We start from the raw sequence: 18,195 nt of genomic DNA, 5'->3' as shown, positions 1-18,195 counted from the left end.
AAACAAAAACATCACGGCAAAGCCAAAATACCGCACGGCAAAACCAAAAACCTCACGGCAAAAACTAAAACCACACGGCAAAAACAAAGTACCTCACGGCAAAACCAAAAACATCACGGCAAAACCAAAATACCGCACGGCAAAACCAAAAACCTCACGGCAAAAACAAAAACCTCACGGCAAAAACAAATACTTCACGGCAAAAGCAAAATAGCTTTGGTTTTGCCGTGGGTATTTGCTTTTGCCGTGAGGTATTTGGTTTTTGTTGTGAAGTATTTGGTTTTGCCGTGAGGTCTTGGTTTTGCCGTGAGGTTTTTGGTTTTGTAGAGGGGTATTTTGTTTTTACCGTGAGGTTTTTGTTTTTGCCGTGAGGTTTTCGGTTTTGCCGTGAGGTATTTTGTTTTTGCTGTGAGGTTTTTGGTTTTGCCTTGACAGTTGTGGGCCACCTTACTTTCTCTATTTCGGGACAACGTTAAGCTGTAAAATGAGATACCATGATATATAACGGATCTGCCGAAATATAACAGATCTGCCGAAGAAAATTTTTAAAAGAGTTCTTCGCAAATTGCCATTTGATATCTACGAAAAAGAGGAAGACCGTATTCAAACCCCCATGATTATTTTAAAAAGTCGGTTTATGTAGATAGATACACTTGTTAAACGTTTTAATGTCTGCTTTTCCTTTTCCGTGTTATTCATCTTTTAAGAGTCAGTGACTCCTTATAATATCTTAGTGCTTAGTGCATTGTTGTATTAATAAATTAAGCGTGTCAGTAAGTGCTGTGTAGTTAATTAGATCACTGAATTTCTTTGTTTTATTTATTCTAAATTGCAATCTGCAAGGCTTTGTAATAATTCAATGTTTTTGTTTTTAGTAGATATGTTATTCATGTACTTGTCTTGCCCCGCCAGGACTAGCATTCCACCTATTTGCGGGGCAAGCTATTCAACTCCTGCATACAAAGAATAAAATTGTTGCTGTTGTTGTTGCAAACGGACGCTTCTGCTAGCGCTCCTAGTTGCCGCATTCGTGAGGCTAGATTACCTTCTCTTAAACGATAACGCTTTCGTTTCCTGACCAATGTCAGTTTTAGGTTTATTAGGTCACTAGTCACTATAACTTATATTTATTTCTTGAAAACATGGCCCGCATAGAGTAGCGTAGCTACCTGCGGGTATGTTAAAATTGTACTTTAAAACTTGAAAATAATTAAGATGTATGTATGTATGTATGCATCTCAAACAAAGCGGCGAACGGAGTAGTAGTCCAGGCAGCCTCTCTCCAGTGGATCATACAGTCTGTAGGACAAATTTTGATAATGATGTCAAAGAGTAGCGCCTGTAATTGAGTATGCTGTCGGCATCAATCAATGAGTGACACTTGAACAATAAATGGCAGTCGAAGATTGAATGAGAATAATTTCTTTTTTATTTTGCGATCTGCAAGAAAAACCAAAGGTTTATGCGGTTTACGTAATTACGATGTTTATTTTTGCAACATGAAAAATAATTACTAAAACCTCCCATCAGGCTAACGACCAGAACAAAAATGAACAAACGTCAAAGTATGTCGGATCATTTGATGTTTCTGGGTAACTGACCACCTACTCCTCCCCTAATTCAACATTAGCACTTCCTTCTTACTTTTGGCAAAATTGTGACTTAGGGGAGGAGTAGGTGGTCAGTAAATCAACACTTACCTTATCATAAATAGTAGTCATCTGCATGGTATAATTCACTTACAAGCCGGTACACGTACGAAGGTGAATAGCCTCCACTGGAAATTAAGAAAACACAATAGAACTAGACTTAGGTGTTAACAGTGAGTGAGCCAAGAACAGTAACTTCTCAGATTAACAAATTAACCGCGTTAAGCATATTTTCAATAAACACGCGCTAATTATTATTATAAATGCCTTAGTTTTTAGTAAATTATTCTATTGCTCTTCTGTTTGGAGCAATACTACTCAAACTAATCTGGACAAGCTCCAAGCAGTACAGAATTTCGCTTGTCGTATTTTGAGCGGCGCTAAAAAATTCGATCACATAACTCCTTTGCTAAAAGACTTGCGCTGGCTACCAATTAGGCAACAACTTTATTTTCGTTTTGCTGTTCTGGTTTTTAAGTGCATGACGAGTTGTGCTCCGGAGTATTTGACATCAAAGCTCGTTGGAAGATCCGCCGTCTCGACAAGGAATACGAGAAATTCTCAACTTTTGAACATACCACTCTTCCGCACTGCCAGCGGCCAAAGGACCTTTCAATATAGAGCAACCTCTCTCTGGAATGAGTTGCAGCCTGCGCTCAAACTTAGCCCATCCGTGACGGAATTCAAGTGTTTACTCAGGCAAAAGCTTCTTAATGACTGCTTTATTTAATTAATTTAATTAATTTTATTGACCTTTGTCTTCTTTTATCATTGTTATATTCTTATTGTCATGTACTTGGTTTATAATTTTGTAATGTAAAATTGACTCTGAAAAGCCCCGTGGGGACGAGCCAATAAAGTATGTATGTATGTAGATCGCTTTAGCCTTCCTTAAATTGAGTTGACTAAGTTATCATGGCTTTCGAATGGCCAAAAAAAGTGTGTACTTCGCGGCATGCGCTCTGTTGCTAACGCAGCTCGATCGCAGCAGCGCATTTTTATTGGGCTGCTAGTGGCAGAGCCAATTTAGATATCTGTGAAAGGGAGGCGTAAACAGGGTGAGGAGATGTGGGTGGGGCCGGGGGATAATGCGTGGTTAGCCCATAGGCAGGCCCTCCAGAGGAGAACAGGGTGAACAAAGGGCCAGTCCCACGGACATTATTTCTGCCTGTATGGTGGGAAGAAGCGACATCTAGAAAACAATACTCACATGTTTGAAATGCAGAGATTCACTAAATCTGGAGGGATGTAGTCAAACACAGGATTATGGACATCTATCTTGGATAGGATTCCTCCTGTAAGAGAAGTGCCCAAATGGCAATATTTAAACTACAATTTCTTCTTGAAGTAACAGCGTTCGCAGGGTCGTGAGAGAAACGAGATTTTTCTACAACTTGAACAGGGTTTGGCCTTCAAGCAAATTCTCCTCGTCCGCAGCCCATGAAATGCAAGGAAAACTGTAAGGAGAATGTGCACGCTGATATTAAGGCCTAAAGGGTTTCACTCGTGTCTTACCTTCAGAGAAATTCACAACATCATGTGGAACAACGAACTTGTTGCAACTGTCCTACAACATGAATTAATACTGAGATGAGACTTCGACTTCGTCTTAATTTATATATATATAAATATTAGAAACCTTGTTACCGTGGTAAACAGAAGAACAATGCTCTTAGCCTTAGTATGTTTACATTCGGAGAAGAACAAATGCTCTCAGCCTTAGTATGCTCACATGCAGCTTTTTATGTATGTCGACAAAAATGTAATGACTTTTACCTGATCGTAAGACACAATATACTGCGGAGTAAGTTTGTACATAGCGGCACACACGATCAACTGGGGGAAAAAAGGAGAAAAAAGTCGTTACAATTTCAGGACTTGGTGTTGGAAGATCTGTGAAATACTCGTCCTCGTGAATGATGTACATGTACGCCGGCATGTACGTTAAGAAAAGTACCGTAAAAACTCTTGTCCATACGACATCAGTTGATTCCTAGTATTAACTTATAAATAACAGTCGTAAGTATAGTAATTACGGCAATTAGTCCTTCTGACAGATTAATCGATTAATGAATAGTTAGGCAAAACTAGGTTCCAGGACAAAACGTATTCAATGTCCAAAAATTAATGGCGCTGCATATCAAGCAAAATTATACTTCACGGTACGCAGCGGAACTATTTCACTAGGAAAGGTAGCTTTAAATGTGGTGAAGGATATCAAATCAGACGTATACTATTGACTGATACCAAACGCTCTGTTCGGTAACACAGTCATCTTGACCTTACGCTTGCAGGCCAATAACGTTATGTCTCGTTCATTTTACAGCCTGTACGTGCATTTATTTGCCCGCAGGTAGAGCTCTCGCATCAGTCTCGAACCATTGAAAATACCAAGAGAAAACTGAAGGACTTTATTTAGGTTAAATACGGTGTACATGTCCTTACTTTATAGCCGGACTTACCGGTACTGAGTGGTGTTTAGCAGCCAATGCTAAAGCGTGTGAACCAACAATTGACCGCAATCTGAGGGAGTAATCACGGTAAGAAGAAAGGGTCAAAGGGTCAGAGAAGCACAAGAGTCAGGAGGGCAACAGTGGCGCAGTGGAGATAGCACTCACAAGTCCACATCCCACAACAGAGGCCTTGGTTTATGTCATTTCTCCCCGGTAACTTAGCCCCCTATTTGAGAACGAGAAATATTACATCTAAGGCCTGCTCGTTTTGGTTTATGGCTTAAACAATGAGGAATATTACATTTGATGCGCACTTGTTTTGCTATATGGCTTATAGAACGAGAAATGTTACATTTGAAGTGCGCTAAATGGCTCGAAAAGAGGGGGCTAAGTAACCAGGGCGAAATGACTTGGGGGCGAAATGACCGTAAAGGGTGTCGATACCACACACGTAAGTGGGTTGCGGAGTTGGTTGTTGGTTCTCTTCTTAGTTTTGAGAGGTTTTTCTCCGGGTACCCTCTCCTCAGATATCACCACTTCCATTTTTAGTTTGTTACTTCTTTTGTTGTCTTACAGGTACACCATGTATGCTCTATTCATTTATTACTATTTCCTCGTCTTTTTGTGGGCAATATATCAGTGACCTACCCGCCATCTGCCATCACAGCATTTGTACCAATAATAACCTACAGCAAACAACAATAATAACACAAAAAACATTACTTTCCTCACAGCATGCTTGTGATAAGATAAAGCCATACGGCTAAATGGAATTCTACACAAACAGAGGTCAAACTGGCTTCTGTAGCATGAAGCAGGAGGACCTACACTGTAACAGCATTCAGTACTACCTCACCCTCCTCCCCCGCCCTGATGGGATACTAGTCCATCACATGTTTACCAACGCCAGCAGTACAACCTCACTGATACAAAATTATACACCTGGACCGGGTTGCTTAAAACTGGGTTAAGATGACCCAGGATTAGTGTGAAATTTGAATTCAGATATGACAGCTTAAAAAGAAAATTCAGTTGAATTCTTTTTGTCTACAATTAATTTTGGTGACTGGACACTCTAAAAAGAATGGAGAAAATTATCCAAGAAAACGCTTTTGATAAAAAGAAAAAGAAGCCTGGGTTCAAATCTAATCCTGGGTTAGCGCTAATCGGCCATCGAGCAACTGGGCCCTGGGTGAAAAAAGGGAAAGCGGAGGAAAGTTTCTCACTTGGGGTGGTGTTCACCGTAGCTTGGCCACCACATGCCTGGGGTAAGAGGAATTCATTCATTTCATTGTTTCATGACTGTGTGTGAAAATCAGCATAGGGAACAAATTACAGTTGAACCTCTCTACAACGGCCAACTTGGGGACAGAAGAAAGTGGCCATTCTAGAGAGGTTTTAAACAAGAGTCAGTGCATGGATTTTTTGTCCGCCAGGACCAAACAAAAGTGGCTGTTGTATAGAGATATGGCCATCCGTGGAGGTTCGACTGTAGATCTCCAAGAGTAGCTTTATCTCTAATTTAGCAATAATTTACCTTATTTACTCTTGACATGATTGCAAACACTGCTGAATCAGTTATGAGAGTGGTTTCAATCCCTTGCTGGGCTAAACTCTTAGCAAGGTCTTGACCCTAGAAAAGAAAGGCAGAGACTGAGTCAGGGTACACATTGAGGGGGCCATGAATAGAAGAGTGATGGGAATCTAGTGCTGATCGCATCTCCTTTGCAGCTGCTGCCCCCAGAAAGACAGAGATCTTTGCGAGATTGAGGGCATAATTTTATTTTACCTGCAGTCAAAATGGAATGTTTTAAAATATCTTTTATTAATAATTGATGTCTTTCAATTTGTCTAATTGTAATTGATTTTTAATAACTAGTTAATACAACCATATTTTGTAAAGCCACACATAATGTATGTTGTGACTCTATTTTTTGTGAATAAAGACTCTTACTATTAACACTTTTACTCCTAGTTCTAGCAGTGGCTGACGTGAAAATTCACCAACAAGAAATTTTAAATTTCTTCTAATAAAATCCTGACGAAAAAAAAATACAATGTACTATGACATAAAAGTTCTTTCCATAAGGTTTATCTTGAATGGTGATACATATACTGTAAATTCAAAAGTTAAAAAAAAAAAAATATATTATCTTTACTACAAGTCAGTCTAGGTGGAACAACTCCATGCATGCAGTTACGCTTAAACATTTTTATACTTAAGTATACTTTAAGAGTAAGGTTACAAACCTTGTAAAATGGAGCTCCTTCTGCCACAATGACACTGAATTTACGTTTCCTTGCAGCATTCTTGAAAAAAGAAAAGTCAAAAGAAAAAAAAAAAAGAAAAAGGAAGAAAGGAAAAAAACGAAGATAGTTTACCTTGGAAATCATAACAGGTACATGTACAGTGTACCAAATACATGAAATCTGCATTGACCAAAGGGTAATAAACCAACATACAATGTACACTGTACTTCCTGAATTCCCAGTTTCGGACTTTATCATATTACGTTTAAAATTATTCATTGCACACCTTGAGAAACTCTTCGACAGTTCTTGATTTGCCGATTGTCATTATAACTTCGTTAGAATGAATATGTTCCAGTGCTTGGGTGGCAATGTTATATGCACTAAAAAGGGAAAATAGCAAAATCATTACAAAATGCATGCAGGGTATGGCTCTCACTGAAGTGCCCTGTAAGTCTATAGTAAAATCCATTATAGGGCAACCAAACGTTGTCTCAATGATTCCATTTAAGCCTCTGCACATAAAATGACAGTGTGGAGAAGGCAGTTTTTTACAGGAAGGACACTCAAGCTGGCACACTTGGAAGAAGATTGTTCACTCACAATGTTTGCTGAAAACAAAGGATTCTCCAGTTTTGTTTTGTTTTTTAATTTTACATTTAGGGATCAATAAAATTCAGGTATTCAACTATGCAACCATTGAACACTATAAAACCCTTTGAACTCACCTGACCTCTCAGGAAACAGCCCTCAAATTCATGAATGTTATTGGTTCGTTTTTCAAAAAAAAAAACTTGAGAACCTTTTGTTTTCAGAAAGTGATGTGATTGTACAATCTTCTCTCAAGTGTCCTGCATTGAGTGTCTGTGCAGTGTAAAATTAATGTATATCAATTAATTTTTATCTCTTTCCTTTTAGTGACTTTTCTTTTCTTTTTTCCTGACCCTCACTGTACCAAAACTAAACACGACAGCTATACCTTCACTAAGACAAAGAAAAATTGCACATAACTTGTGCACCAAAATACATAAAATGTCACACCTTGATTCCAGTTCTGTTAAAAGTTCATTTAGTGCATCAATAACTGTGGCCTGCAATGAAAACACTCTGTTAAATATCTAAAAATCTTCACATACATTGTAAATGACACACCATGACAATAATACCTTTAGTCCATGAGTTGGTTTATTAAAATCACTAGTGGAAGGTCCCCCAGCCATCAGAAGTTTCTGAAAAGGAAAGTATACTCTGATAACTAAACAAGGAAGCTACTATTAATTAATCAAAATTAATTACTGTCAATGAAAGTGACTTTGCCACATATTTATTTTTCACAAAGAGAGACCCAATCTTTTCTTTATCACGACTGTAATTAATAATACTGTAAGAAGGCTACATGCATGTACTCTGTGTTAAATACAGTGTATACTCTTCCGGAGAAAATGTAATGTTTGAGTGTCATTTTTATGATATGCATGGGTCTGAGAACTTACATGTAAAGATTCTTCGGTTTCTCCCTCTTCAGTTTTCCCACTAACAGACCTGAAATACAATGTTTTCTTTAGTTCAATGTTGCTTATTATTTATTTAACAAATCAGATGAAAATATAATGTACAGTGGATGAATGTTAATAAAAAGCATTTTTTGTACTTTGTAATAATCTCTTACCCAGCATATTCCTCTCTGATAATCTTAAGAGCTTTACAAAAAGGAAATAGAATGAGAGCAATTACATGTAGAAAATGGCATCCAGACATGACTATTCTTACACATACAGTACATGCAAAGCCACAATGAAATGTATAGCAAACAACAGTTAACACCAATAAATATTACAAATTCATGGATTACTCAAGTTAGCCATTTTTGTTATAAAAGTTATTAGCAACAAAAACTAATTAATATTCAGCAATGTAGTTTCTTCAGTTGGTGTTGTGGATGGGTACCATCACCAAATGATGTAACACAAAAGACCGAAAAGACACTCAACAATACCAACCCCACAAAACAATAGCTAACCAACATTAGTTTCCATGACACCAAGAAATACCTACATTAATTGCAAGGGTCTTGACACCATTTTTTTTCCTTTTTGTCAAACATTAATTTTTTTCTGGTTACCAGTACTTACCTCTCCGCACCATATTTCCAACAACAGAATCTACAAAATAAGAGTTTACAATGTACCTTCGCTTAAAACAGAATACAGTGGTATTAGGCATAAAAACCATAACAGATAATTAAAATATCACAATTTTAGTAATGGCATATGTATAGCTCAAAAAAGGATGCTGAATGATAAAGTGAAGGAGAAAGAAAAATGAGAAAAAAAGCAAAATCAGGGAAAATAATTTATTACCTGTTGGTTGTGCACTTGCCATTTTCTTTCCCTCTGTTCTCACACACTGCATGAGTTCCCTGGGAAAAAAAAACAATAATATGTCTCATATGAGGACAAAAAAAATAAACAAAAAAATAACCATCTTCTGGGGGTTAGGAGATTGGTTCCTTTTTTAAGGAGGGGGGTGGGGGTCCAAAAACCCACCCAGGTAGGGTGGGTGATTGCATAGAATGACCCCAAAACATAAAAAGTTAAGCTATGTGACTTACACAGGGTTCATACAAAAAATTGCAATCATTTTTTAAGGACTTTTCAAGGACCACATTAGATTTTCAAGGACTACCTGTCTGTACCAGGAGTTTAATAATATTTCAGAGATTGTACAAAAATGCACATTCCCAGTCTATTCTAACAGGACCTTAAGGCTTGAACTGTTTGCCCCCCAACTACTCTAATTATTCATTTCACTTGTCTTAAAGTGATAGTTAATTCTTGCATAAACAGAAAAATGCTTTATGTAAATCACCTTTAACTTCTCTAAGCTATGATTTATATTCTGTCTTGGACAACCAAAAACCACTGCATGGTCAGTAAAAGTGCAGAGATGCAGAACTTTTGGCATAAAAAGTACCTGAAGCAAGGTACACTCTTGAATTGATGTTAATTTGTTTCAGTTTTCAGGTTTGTCCAAACTTCCCTACCCTGGGGCCAACAGCTTGTTTGAAGTTTGCCAAAATTGGTCTTATTTAATTTGTCTATGCCTCTCTCCTCCGCATAGGCTCCCACTGGGTATCCCAATGAAAGTCCTTCTTTTTCCATCTCCCCCAGTCTGCAGAGTATGGCAGGTGCATGCATGAGTTTTTAATAATACATAAGAAATAGGGGCCTAAAAACGGCCTTGCATGCGGGAGATCTCGTCGAGTTCTGCCATACTCTGCAGACGGGCATCTCCCCAGCCTCCCTATGACACAAAGAGGTATCTGCGAAGGAGAGATTGGCTACACCCTTCACAGTCTGGGACGTCCCCACCCTTTAATAGCCTGTGGTCCCAACCCCCCTATCCCATGGGCATATATGTATTAAACTTTAATAGGTGCATATAACACCCAGACACAACTTTCAAATACAAATGTAGCTATATAATGAATTACCCTGCAGTGCTCCAGCGTGTCTGTGAAACAATTCTTCGCAACAACTGCAATGTCTGCGTTGCTATAGCATATGACCCATGAAGCTCTCTAAAATAAAGGGAAAAAGGCCAAAATTCAAAAACAAAAATTCTTTGTCAAAAAACTTTCATCGCAATTTTAACTCTAAATAACATGGCTCATCATCTTAATAAGTAAATACATGGGGTCAAGTTTTAGCATTCCTAGACTAAATAATTACAATTTTCTGGGATAAAACATTGCACCATAACACTGGCCATATTTTGCACCTCTAAAGAAAATACCCAAGAATAAGTTTTCTGGGCGCCACTCACCCTTGCTTGAGGAGAGAAACAAAGCTTTCGATTCTCTCATACAAATCATCCTCTTTGGACTCAGCCGATGGAGGAGGCATTGCAGAAAAGGATCAAAATAAAAGAAAAGAAAGAAGTTTACGCTGAGGAGGTGAACACTTGTGTGATGGCCGCGCATATTTTTTAAAATTTACGATGTTTCTACTGTCTGCGGGCTCACTCGCTAACGCGGGCTTTTTAACAACATCAGCTAACAACATCAAAAAGTATGAAGAAAACGAAAGATAATTTGATAACAAAACTCGCCTTGAGAGAAGTAAGTTCTCGCTGTTGAACATCATACTCTTTCATTTGGATAAATGACCCATTATATTTCCTTTTTGGTAGACAAGAGGGAATATGCAACCGCATTTGCGCGGTAATCGACAACGCTTCTTCAAGAAATATCCTCAGCGGTTTTGTATTCCACTGGCAAATATACTGGACTCAAATGGCGCTATAAAGAAAGGGTAGCTATATTATTTACATATATCATAAGAAAAGCTATGTTTTGTTTCTAATTTGTTAACTTTGAACGTCTGAACCGGAAGAATGGACACACAATTGAATTAAAGGCTTGTGTGTTTTAACACAAAAAAATCTTCATAGTCCTCGGTTTCTTATCTATTCCGGGGTATCCAATCGATGAAATCGATAATCGATGACAATCGATATCAATCAATACCAATAGATATTAATTAATTGATTGATACTGATAATCGATGACCAATCGATGGCGAAGGTTCGTGTGGTTATCGATTGGTATCGATTTTCGATAACAGTCGATAGTTAAACACTTCATCGACGTTCACCTCAAAAGAGCGAAGATGATTGCCTTTGATGATGCACCTTATATTCAGTAAAGCCTCCTCCCCAACTTTTTGCGTGGACATTATGACGTGGAAAGACAAGTGGGTAATTCAAGTACATGTGCGACCGGGTATGTTCTTTGCATTGAGAAGACTGGATTAGAATTTCATCCCCAGGGCTTCCTAAAAATGGCGGATGATCGGACAGGAAGCGTGCTTGACGTCTGTTCGAGGTTTCTGTGCCAATTGATAGCAATCGATGAAAGGTTTTTGTGTGGTTATCGATTGATCATTGATTGACCGATACCAATCAATACCAATTAAATAATTTTATCGAGTGATATCAATTGATCGATTGGTTTTTCAATCACTGATTTCCATCGATTGGATACGCTGGGTATCTATGTCCGGGGGAACTTGATTACATGCAGCACCTTTGAATATACTCCCTGGTCTATATGTGCTTTTCACAAAGCAAAAGTTGATTACATGTGCAATGTAGCACCTCTGAATATAATCTGTGGTCTGTAATTAAATAAGGCCTCTATACAAGATGCACAAAGAAGAAGCTCACCCTCCACCTTTCAAATGTATAACTTTTTGATTCCACCACAAATAATAGACCTCTTTAGCTTGTATGTTTGTCTTTGTCTTTTCATATATAATGGGTATATACACATGTCAATAAGACCAACTTATTTACAGTCGCACCTCGCTATTTCGAACTTAGTTTATTCGAAGTCCCCGCTATTTCGAAGGAAGATCGAATGCCCTTGGATTTACCCTTCCCCTTTACGCTTCCCTGGTTATTTCGAAGCCTCGCTATTTGGAACTTTTTTCCATTTCCCTTAGGACTTCGAAATAGTGGGGTTCGACTGTATCTGAAAGAAATAGTTCTCAAGAGTGTTATCACATGTCGACCTTCATTGAAAAGATAAAACATACAAACTAAAGAGCTCTATTGCAGTGCAGAGGAGTGAACCAAAATAATGCTGTGCTCATATTTCTTGACTTTGATACTGATTTTTACTTTATAGGCATGTTATTCTTGGATTTACCAAGAATGGCAGATACCTAGTATCCTATTCTTTGAAAATTGATAACGATGACAGTAGTCCTCTTCTATGTTACGTATATTCACTTCATTGGTGGGAGTTTAATCAGCACAAACCTTTAGTTGAGGTAAACCACCTTCTCATATTATTTACAGTCAGGGCAGGTCAAGCGTACCCCCCAAAATTCCATTAATGAATTTATTATTCAAAAGTTGAGTCCGTTGGCAGTTGCAGATTTCAGATTCATCTCTGCATTCATGCATGTGTCATGAGCCATGAATTTACACGTGATTCAGTTAAGAAATTTCTACCAGGTCAGTTTCCCTGAACTTGATGTAAATGTCTTCCTAGAATTTTAATCCATTCAAAGATTTTCAATCTGACCAAATATAGAGAAGTTCTCGTAAAATATTCACTGCTCATTACGCACGCAATAATTCCGATTGGAATTTGACACTAGTTCTGGGAACGACTAACGGATCATTTGTCAAATAATCAATTCATTAATAGAATATTGGGGGGTATGCTTGACCTGCTTTGACTGTAAGGAAGTCTCCAGTCTTAAAAGATTGTTGCAAAGCTGAAAGCCTAGGAATAATTGGCAAGTCTTATTGTGATTTTGCTCTAATTAGAGATACAGTAGTCTATCCATACTTTTTCCTCTGTCATCATTATAATTATATTGCTCTGTCATCATTATATCCTTGCTCCCTTGTCTACGATAATTTTGTTGATATTGAATATTATTATTTATTTTCATTCTCAGTTTTCATATTTTCTCAACATTGTTTATGACTTTTGAGATTTTACATGTCAAATTTGCCAGTGATCCACCTTAAGAACCTGGGGTGATTCTCAATTCCCATTTTCTCCTGGACCCAGGTTAACCCTTTAAGCCCCAGTATTCACATACAAATTCTCCAAACTGATCTCCATACATTTCCTTTAAGAATGAGTTGAGAGAATTTGATAAAGGATCAAGGCATTTTTACTTGGGTGATAATTTTATTAATTCTCATAACTTATCTGTTGACAATGTATGGATATTGTTAGGAGAAAATAATTGATCTTGGTCGCTATTGGGACTTAAAGGGTTAACAAATAAGTTTTAACCTGGAATCAAAGGTAATCTGTAATGTACTTACTACAGCTTTATGTATACAATTTTGTAATGATGCTTTTAGGCTTATTAAATAGAGGATATTACATGGCCACGCAATGATACAAAATTTCTCTTCAAGTGTTGAAAAATATTTCACGAGTGAGCTCAGTGAACGAGTGAAATATTTTTTCAACATGAGAAGAGAAATTTTGTATCTTCAAGCAGCAAATGTAATGTTCTATTTTGTATAAACACCAATGAAATACCAAACGATTTCACTTTAATAGTTTTTTGGTGTGAAAGGCGTATGCAGCCATAGCAATGGTGATATTTTCACATGTGACATGCGAAAGCTCACCTGGTATTTCATTGGTGTTTAGATAATAATATCACTTTTCTAAATGAAGTAAAGTCATTTGTTGATTGCTATTTGTTCTTTCTAAGGTTTTTTCTGTGACGTTATTTGATAAAGAGGAAATACATCAAGACCTTCATTTAATAGTTGCTGAGAGCCAAGATGAATCAACATTTGTGGTCTATGGTCAAACGTATGTACCCACAATAACAATGCCTTTGGGGCTGTTTATGTTATACCGGAATGACTTTCATTCCAGAATAAGTTTTGTTCCAGAGTGAAGTTCATACTGCAATCAGATGAAGAAATGAACTAGCTTAACTCAGGGTGTCTTCACACCAGATGTTGCCACTTGTCCCAGACTACATGATTTTTGAACCTGGAACTAAGTTCAGTTTCAGTTTTCCTGATACCAGGGTGAAATTTCGTACTAGAACGAGAAGTTCATTCAGTTTGAAAACCGGAATGAACTCATTCCAGAATGAATTGTAAGGGAACAAAATTTCGTGTAATTTAAGGAGATAGAATGAACTCGTTTCAAAATAAAATTCATCCCGGTATCATACACCCTTGATTAAAGAAAACAAACAATAGCTTTGATTACTGCATGCCTCATCTACCTATTACCAAATAATAATTGTTATCTCCTCTTTCTTTTCTGTTATTTGTTTGTAAATATTTGTTTTTGCTTGTTGTTGTTATTTATACTAGAGCTACATTTGCACATACATTGCACTAATTTTTTTCGCGTCATGTTTTCATCATGTTAGGCACTCTGTTAAAGATGACTATGATCAAAGTCACCAGTGTTATGTTACAGTTTGTGCTGGTCCCTCACCACATCCATGTGTTGGCTGCAATTATGCATCGCTTGGCAGAGTAACTGACAAGTGTTTGAAACATTCATTTGTGGTTCATTTTAAATTTGATCTTATGGCACCTTTTCCTATGTTCAACCCTTCACTAAGTCTCAAGATGCAAGATACAGTTCTCTTCAACACTGGGGATTTTTTGATGGCATTAAAGGTCTCTGCAACATTTAACAAAAACAGCAGCCTCGTGACAGAAAGTGTTGATTTTTGTGGAGATCAGCAGAATGAATTGTTTTGCAAGGTGTGTGATAAGGCACCTGATAGTATTGCCATTTCAAATCAATACTCGGCAGTCACAGAAGTTGACAGATGTCATGCTGCAGACAAAGATAATGAGAATCAAGCATGTGGTGGGATAAGTGGAACACATCATTCTCAAACTCATCTTGGGGAAGATTCAAGTTCAGCTGACAGTGAAAAGACTGTGCAGGGCGACTCCAGCATTAACGAAATCCATGCTGGAAAGAAACAGCTTGGCCGGCAGAAGGTAGTCCTTGGTTTTGTAAGAGAACTATATGAAATCCATGGTGAGTGCGTTAATTCACATCAAGTCAATGATAGAGAGTATCTTTTGACTCCTCAAGAAACATTTGATGAAAAGGATACTAAAGTACATTCAGAAATTTGTTCAGATGAAGCAAATGGCTCATTAGATGGTCAAACAAACCAGTCTAGCAACAAAAGTGAGTCTAATCAACTGACAGAGAAATTTAGATCAGGTCAAACTTCTGAGCTGTCTTTTTGTAGTAAAGATGAGACTGAGGCAACAAAGACTGTATGTAGCATAGTCACTGAAGTGTCCTCAAGAAGTGCTGTACATGACAGCTTAAAAGATTCATCCCTTCCAGACACTGACAGTAAAAGCAATTACAATTTAGATGCAGATTATTCCGCAAAAATGGTTGATTCATGCTGTTGTGGCCGTAATGCAGTCGTACCGACAACAAACAACAATTTAACATTATCAGTACTCAAGGTATATGCAGACCCGGATAATGGTGATCTGTGTGAACTGCCAGATAGATCAGATGAGTTTGACATGTATGATGGGTCACTGGCAGTCTCAGTGAAAACATGTCATGGCAAAACACTGAAGCAAATTGGCAAGATCAACCAAAGCGGTCTCAAAATGGCACCAAGCAAGTTACAGTACCACTCAAAAGTAAGTTACCACCCTCTCACGAGGGGTCAAACGTTTTGCGCGCTATGTGATTCTCGTCACACGCAATGTAATCCCTGTAGCACAGGATGCAATTATCATAGCGCTACAAAAACTGTAAGTATCATGGCTAATTTGCGAACAAACTGGACGTCCGCGATCTGCAGACTGTTGAGTATAATTTAATACCTTGCGATGGATCAACATGACGGTATTTTACGTATTTTGGTAAAAATCATAGCGCTTAATAAACACTGCAACGCATTAAAAACTACTTAAAAATAATGGAGAGGTATTAGCTTTGCTTATAAGTGTTTATGAGAGACAAACAGAGCAGCAATAGACAAGACAAATTTTTTTTATTTGGTGTCTTAAACCAGCTGGTACACTTAGAGAGCTTTAGCAAAGACGGTGGCTACGAAAACGTAAAACAAAACAACAACAACAACAACAACAACAACAACTGTGCACGTGCATCACGCTTGGGTTACTAGATTCCAGGGAAATTAACCTACAATTTAGATTTTAATCGAGTTGAAATAATTGCGAGAAAGTTTGGAAAAACGCAAACACTTTAAAATAGTAAAGTTTTCGCTGCCGTCGCTGTTGTTCCTAAAACTCCCTATTGTTTACAGGGACAAACACTTGTTGTGCATCAGATGACACTTGACCTGGAACAGTGTATCGGTGAGTTGATCCAAGCGCATGATAGACTCAGAGATTGCTATAAATCACTCAAAGACTATGATGTACAGATACTACATGTGTTACCAGACAGTCGCCGGGTTGTCATTATGGCAAGAATTCTGGTGTACACTCGTACGAGGGAGAAGTCTACATCATGCGGCTTGCCAGTCAGTCCAAGGTAGGATTACTACATGTACTATGTCATTTAAGAAATACCTTTATCAGTGAAGATATTGGCTTTTAAGAGACTGCAGTTTTGAGCTCTCTTATTTAAGCATGAGTTCCCCTAACCCACCCTGACCTTCACTTCAGAGTTGGACAGTGAAGTCAACTGTAGGCACGGATCCAAACCGGTTTCCACCGTTTTACGAAAGTCGGTCAGATTTTTCATAAATAACAGTTTTTCAGGTTAAAATCTGGCCAATTTCGTGTCTGAATGACTCAGAAACCCAGATAAGGTAGCTTAAGGGAGTTAAAATCCGTAAGAATTTCGCGGGGGTGTCCCCTAACGTTCGCCCTTGGCGCTCGTTTAGGAAGTCGGTCGCTATTTATCCTTGATCCGCACCTGAACTGGGACAGTCTTTAGTTTGTTTGTTCTTTGTTTTCACTCGTAACATACATCATATATTTCATGAAGCAGATTGTAGAAAGCTCAGCCAATTAGGCTGATGTGGATCTGCTATATGCACAAAGTTAAATAATATGCATGCAATGCACTGCTATGAATTATTGTTAGATAAAATGAAGCATAAAAGTACCCTCTTAAGTCATTTAAATCTTAAAATCTGAAATGTTTAAAATATTCCGAAGACTAGTGACAAGGAGTGAAAGCAATCAATTGGATAAACCTTTAAATAAAAATAATAGCCTTCCCAACGCATTGAATGAGAAATTCTTTATTTTCTTAGAGAATCTCCATCCTAAAATTTGTTTAAAATTGTCCTTATCAATGTATGTGACGCAGGGAAGGGGATCGAGGGAAAATTTTCTGCAGGCGCGCGAGATGTTGGAAGGCGCGCGCGAGATAGGGAAGGAGGTGTCGTGCATCCGATTTTCCCCTCCCTTTGGAACACTTGCTACGCGGGCTAATTTTTCACCAGTATCAAACACTTTTCTTTAAGTCCCGTGTTGCAGTGTACAGGCTTCATATTTTCCTGGGATCTATGTACTGGTGGGTTGAGAATTCTCCAAGTTCTAGATGTTGAGGCCTACTCGGAACAGAAGAAATACGGCAAGTTTAACATGGCCGCCAAAGAAGCAAGGGAGCTACGGGCAAAAATTTTCATTCCTCAAAGCTTTTCCTCTTATGTGCAGGCGTTTTCCAATCATACTGTATTTACTGGAAAGTCGCTGAAGTATCTAAAGCATCCATTCCTTCCGCTGGTGTTGGTATTGTAGTTTTCTTCATAGTAGCTGTTGTAAGAAAGAACGAACGAGACTTATCCTGTTAACTTACTCTTTGTGAAGTGATTGAATTGTATTTTTGATAATTGGATTGCTCGTGACACTGATTAAGTTGGGATCGAACGGGTTTCATAAACTACTCATAACAACCTTCATTTGTGTACAGGAATCAGTTAATTCAGCCTACGCTCGTAAAAGAATTAGTTTATTCGCCTAGTTTCAACTTTTGCTTTGTTTGTTAAGGAGCCCGCAGTGGCAAGCGTACTAAAACTAACAGTTTTAAAACTAAACGGTTCAAATTCCAAAGCACCAAAAAAGCAGGCGAGTTAACCACACCCTCTAAGACCTTGGCGCGGTGAGCGAGGAAGAGAGGACCTAAAACGACAAAAAATGGCCAAACAAAGTTGTTTGATTGACCAAAAAAGGCGAGTCGACACTTTAGAGAATTCAACTGACCGTGTTTTTTTTTTTTTTTTTTTTTGGCATACAGACTTGATTTCTGTACACGTTTGTTTAATATAAAACGTTTAAGTTAAGTTTCGTAAAATAATAAAAAA

General features: G+C 37.9%; 2 protein-coding genes across 2 annotated transcripts; one reads left to right on the top strand and one right to left on the bottom strand.

Moving 5' to 3' along the window:
* Positions 1-1,701: 1,701 nt before the first annotated feature.
* On the bottom strand, positions 1,702-10,314 carry LOC140954112 (translation initiation factor eIF2B subunit beta-like). Its single transcript, XM_073403517.1, has 17 exons — positions 10,178-10,314; positions 9,846-9,932; positions 8,713-8,771; positions 8,485-8,514; positions 8,022-8,052; positions 7,846-7,894; positions 7,519-7,581; positions 7,394-7,443; positions 6,639-6,735; positions 6,353-6,412; positions 5,640-5,735; positions 4,751-4,788; positions 4,112-4,172; positions 3,426-3,485; positions 3,165-3,216; positions 2,860-2,944; positions 1,702-1,777 (listed from the first exon to the last, which is right to left on the bottom strand). The coding sequence occupies exons 1-17, from the start codon at positions 10,255-10,257 to the stop codon at positions 1,705-1,707; spliced, it is 1,071 nt and encodes a 356-aa protein (XP_073259618.1). The 5' UTR covers positions 10,258-10,314; the 3' UTR covers positions 1,702-1,704.
* Positions 10,315-10,413: 99 nt separating this feature from the next.
* Positions 10,414-18,122, top strand: LOC140953889 (uncharacterized). Its single transcript, XM_073403267.1, has 7 exons — positions 10,414-10,472; positions 10,544-10,665; positions 12,042-12,186; positions 13,606-13,709; positions 14,287-15,550; positions 16,183-16,412; positions 17,356-18,122. Exons 1-7 carry the CDS (start codon positions 10,425-10,427, stop codon positions 17,630-17,632), a joined length of 2,190 nt encoding a protein of 729 aa, XP_073259368.1. The 5' UTR covers positions 10,414-10,424; the 3' UTR covers positions 17,633-18,122.
* Positions 18,123-18,195: the final 73 nt, after the last annotated feature.

The sequence above is a fragment of the Porites lutea genome, chromosome 12, assembly GCF_958299795.1.
Source record: "Porites lutea chromosome 12, jaPorLute2.1, whole genome shotgun sequence".
Lineage (NCBI taxonomy): Eukaryota > Metazoa > Cnidaria > Anthozoa > Scleractinia > Poritidae > Porites > Porites lutea.
The sequence above is the reverse complement of the archived record's forward strand: the minus strand, read 5'-3'. Positions and strand labels throughout refer to the sequence as shown.

What these genes read in the sequence shown, in the direction of transcription:
- LOC140953889 (XM_073403267.1), top strand. Translation starts at nt 10,425, where the DNA reads ATGAAGAAAACGAAAGATAATTTGATAACAAAACTCGCCTTGAGAGAA. An exon ending in CAAAACTCGCCTTGAGAGAA is followed by an intron (nt 10,473 to 10,543) that starts GTAAGTTCTCGC and finishes CCTTTTTGGTAG; the next exon opens with ACAAGAGGGAATATGCAACC. An exon ending in AATGGCGCTATAAAGAAAGG is followed by an intron (nt 10,666 to 12,041) that starts GTAGCTATATTA and finishes TTTACTTTATAG; the next exon opens with GCATGTTATTCTTGGATTTA.
- LOC140954112 (XM_073403517.1), bottom strand. Translation starts at nt 10,257, where the DNA reads ATGCCTCCTCCATCGGCTGAGTCCAAAGAGGATGATTTGTATGAGAGA. An exon ending in TGGAAATATGGTGCGGAGAG is followed by an intron (nt 8,053 to 8,484) that starts GTAAGTACTGGT and finishes CTTTTTGTAAAG; the next exon opens with CTCTTAAGATTATCAGAGAG. An exon ending in AACCAACTCATGGACTAAAG is followed by an intron (nt 7,444 to 7,518) that starts GTATTATTGTCA and finishes TTTTCATTGCAG; the next exon opens with GCCACAGTTATTGATGCACT.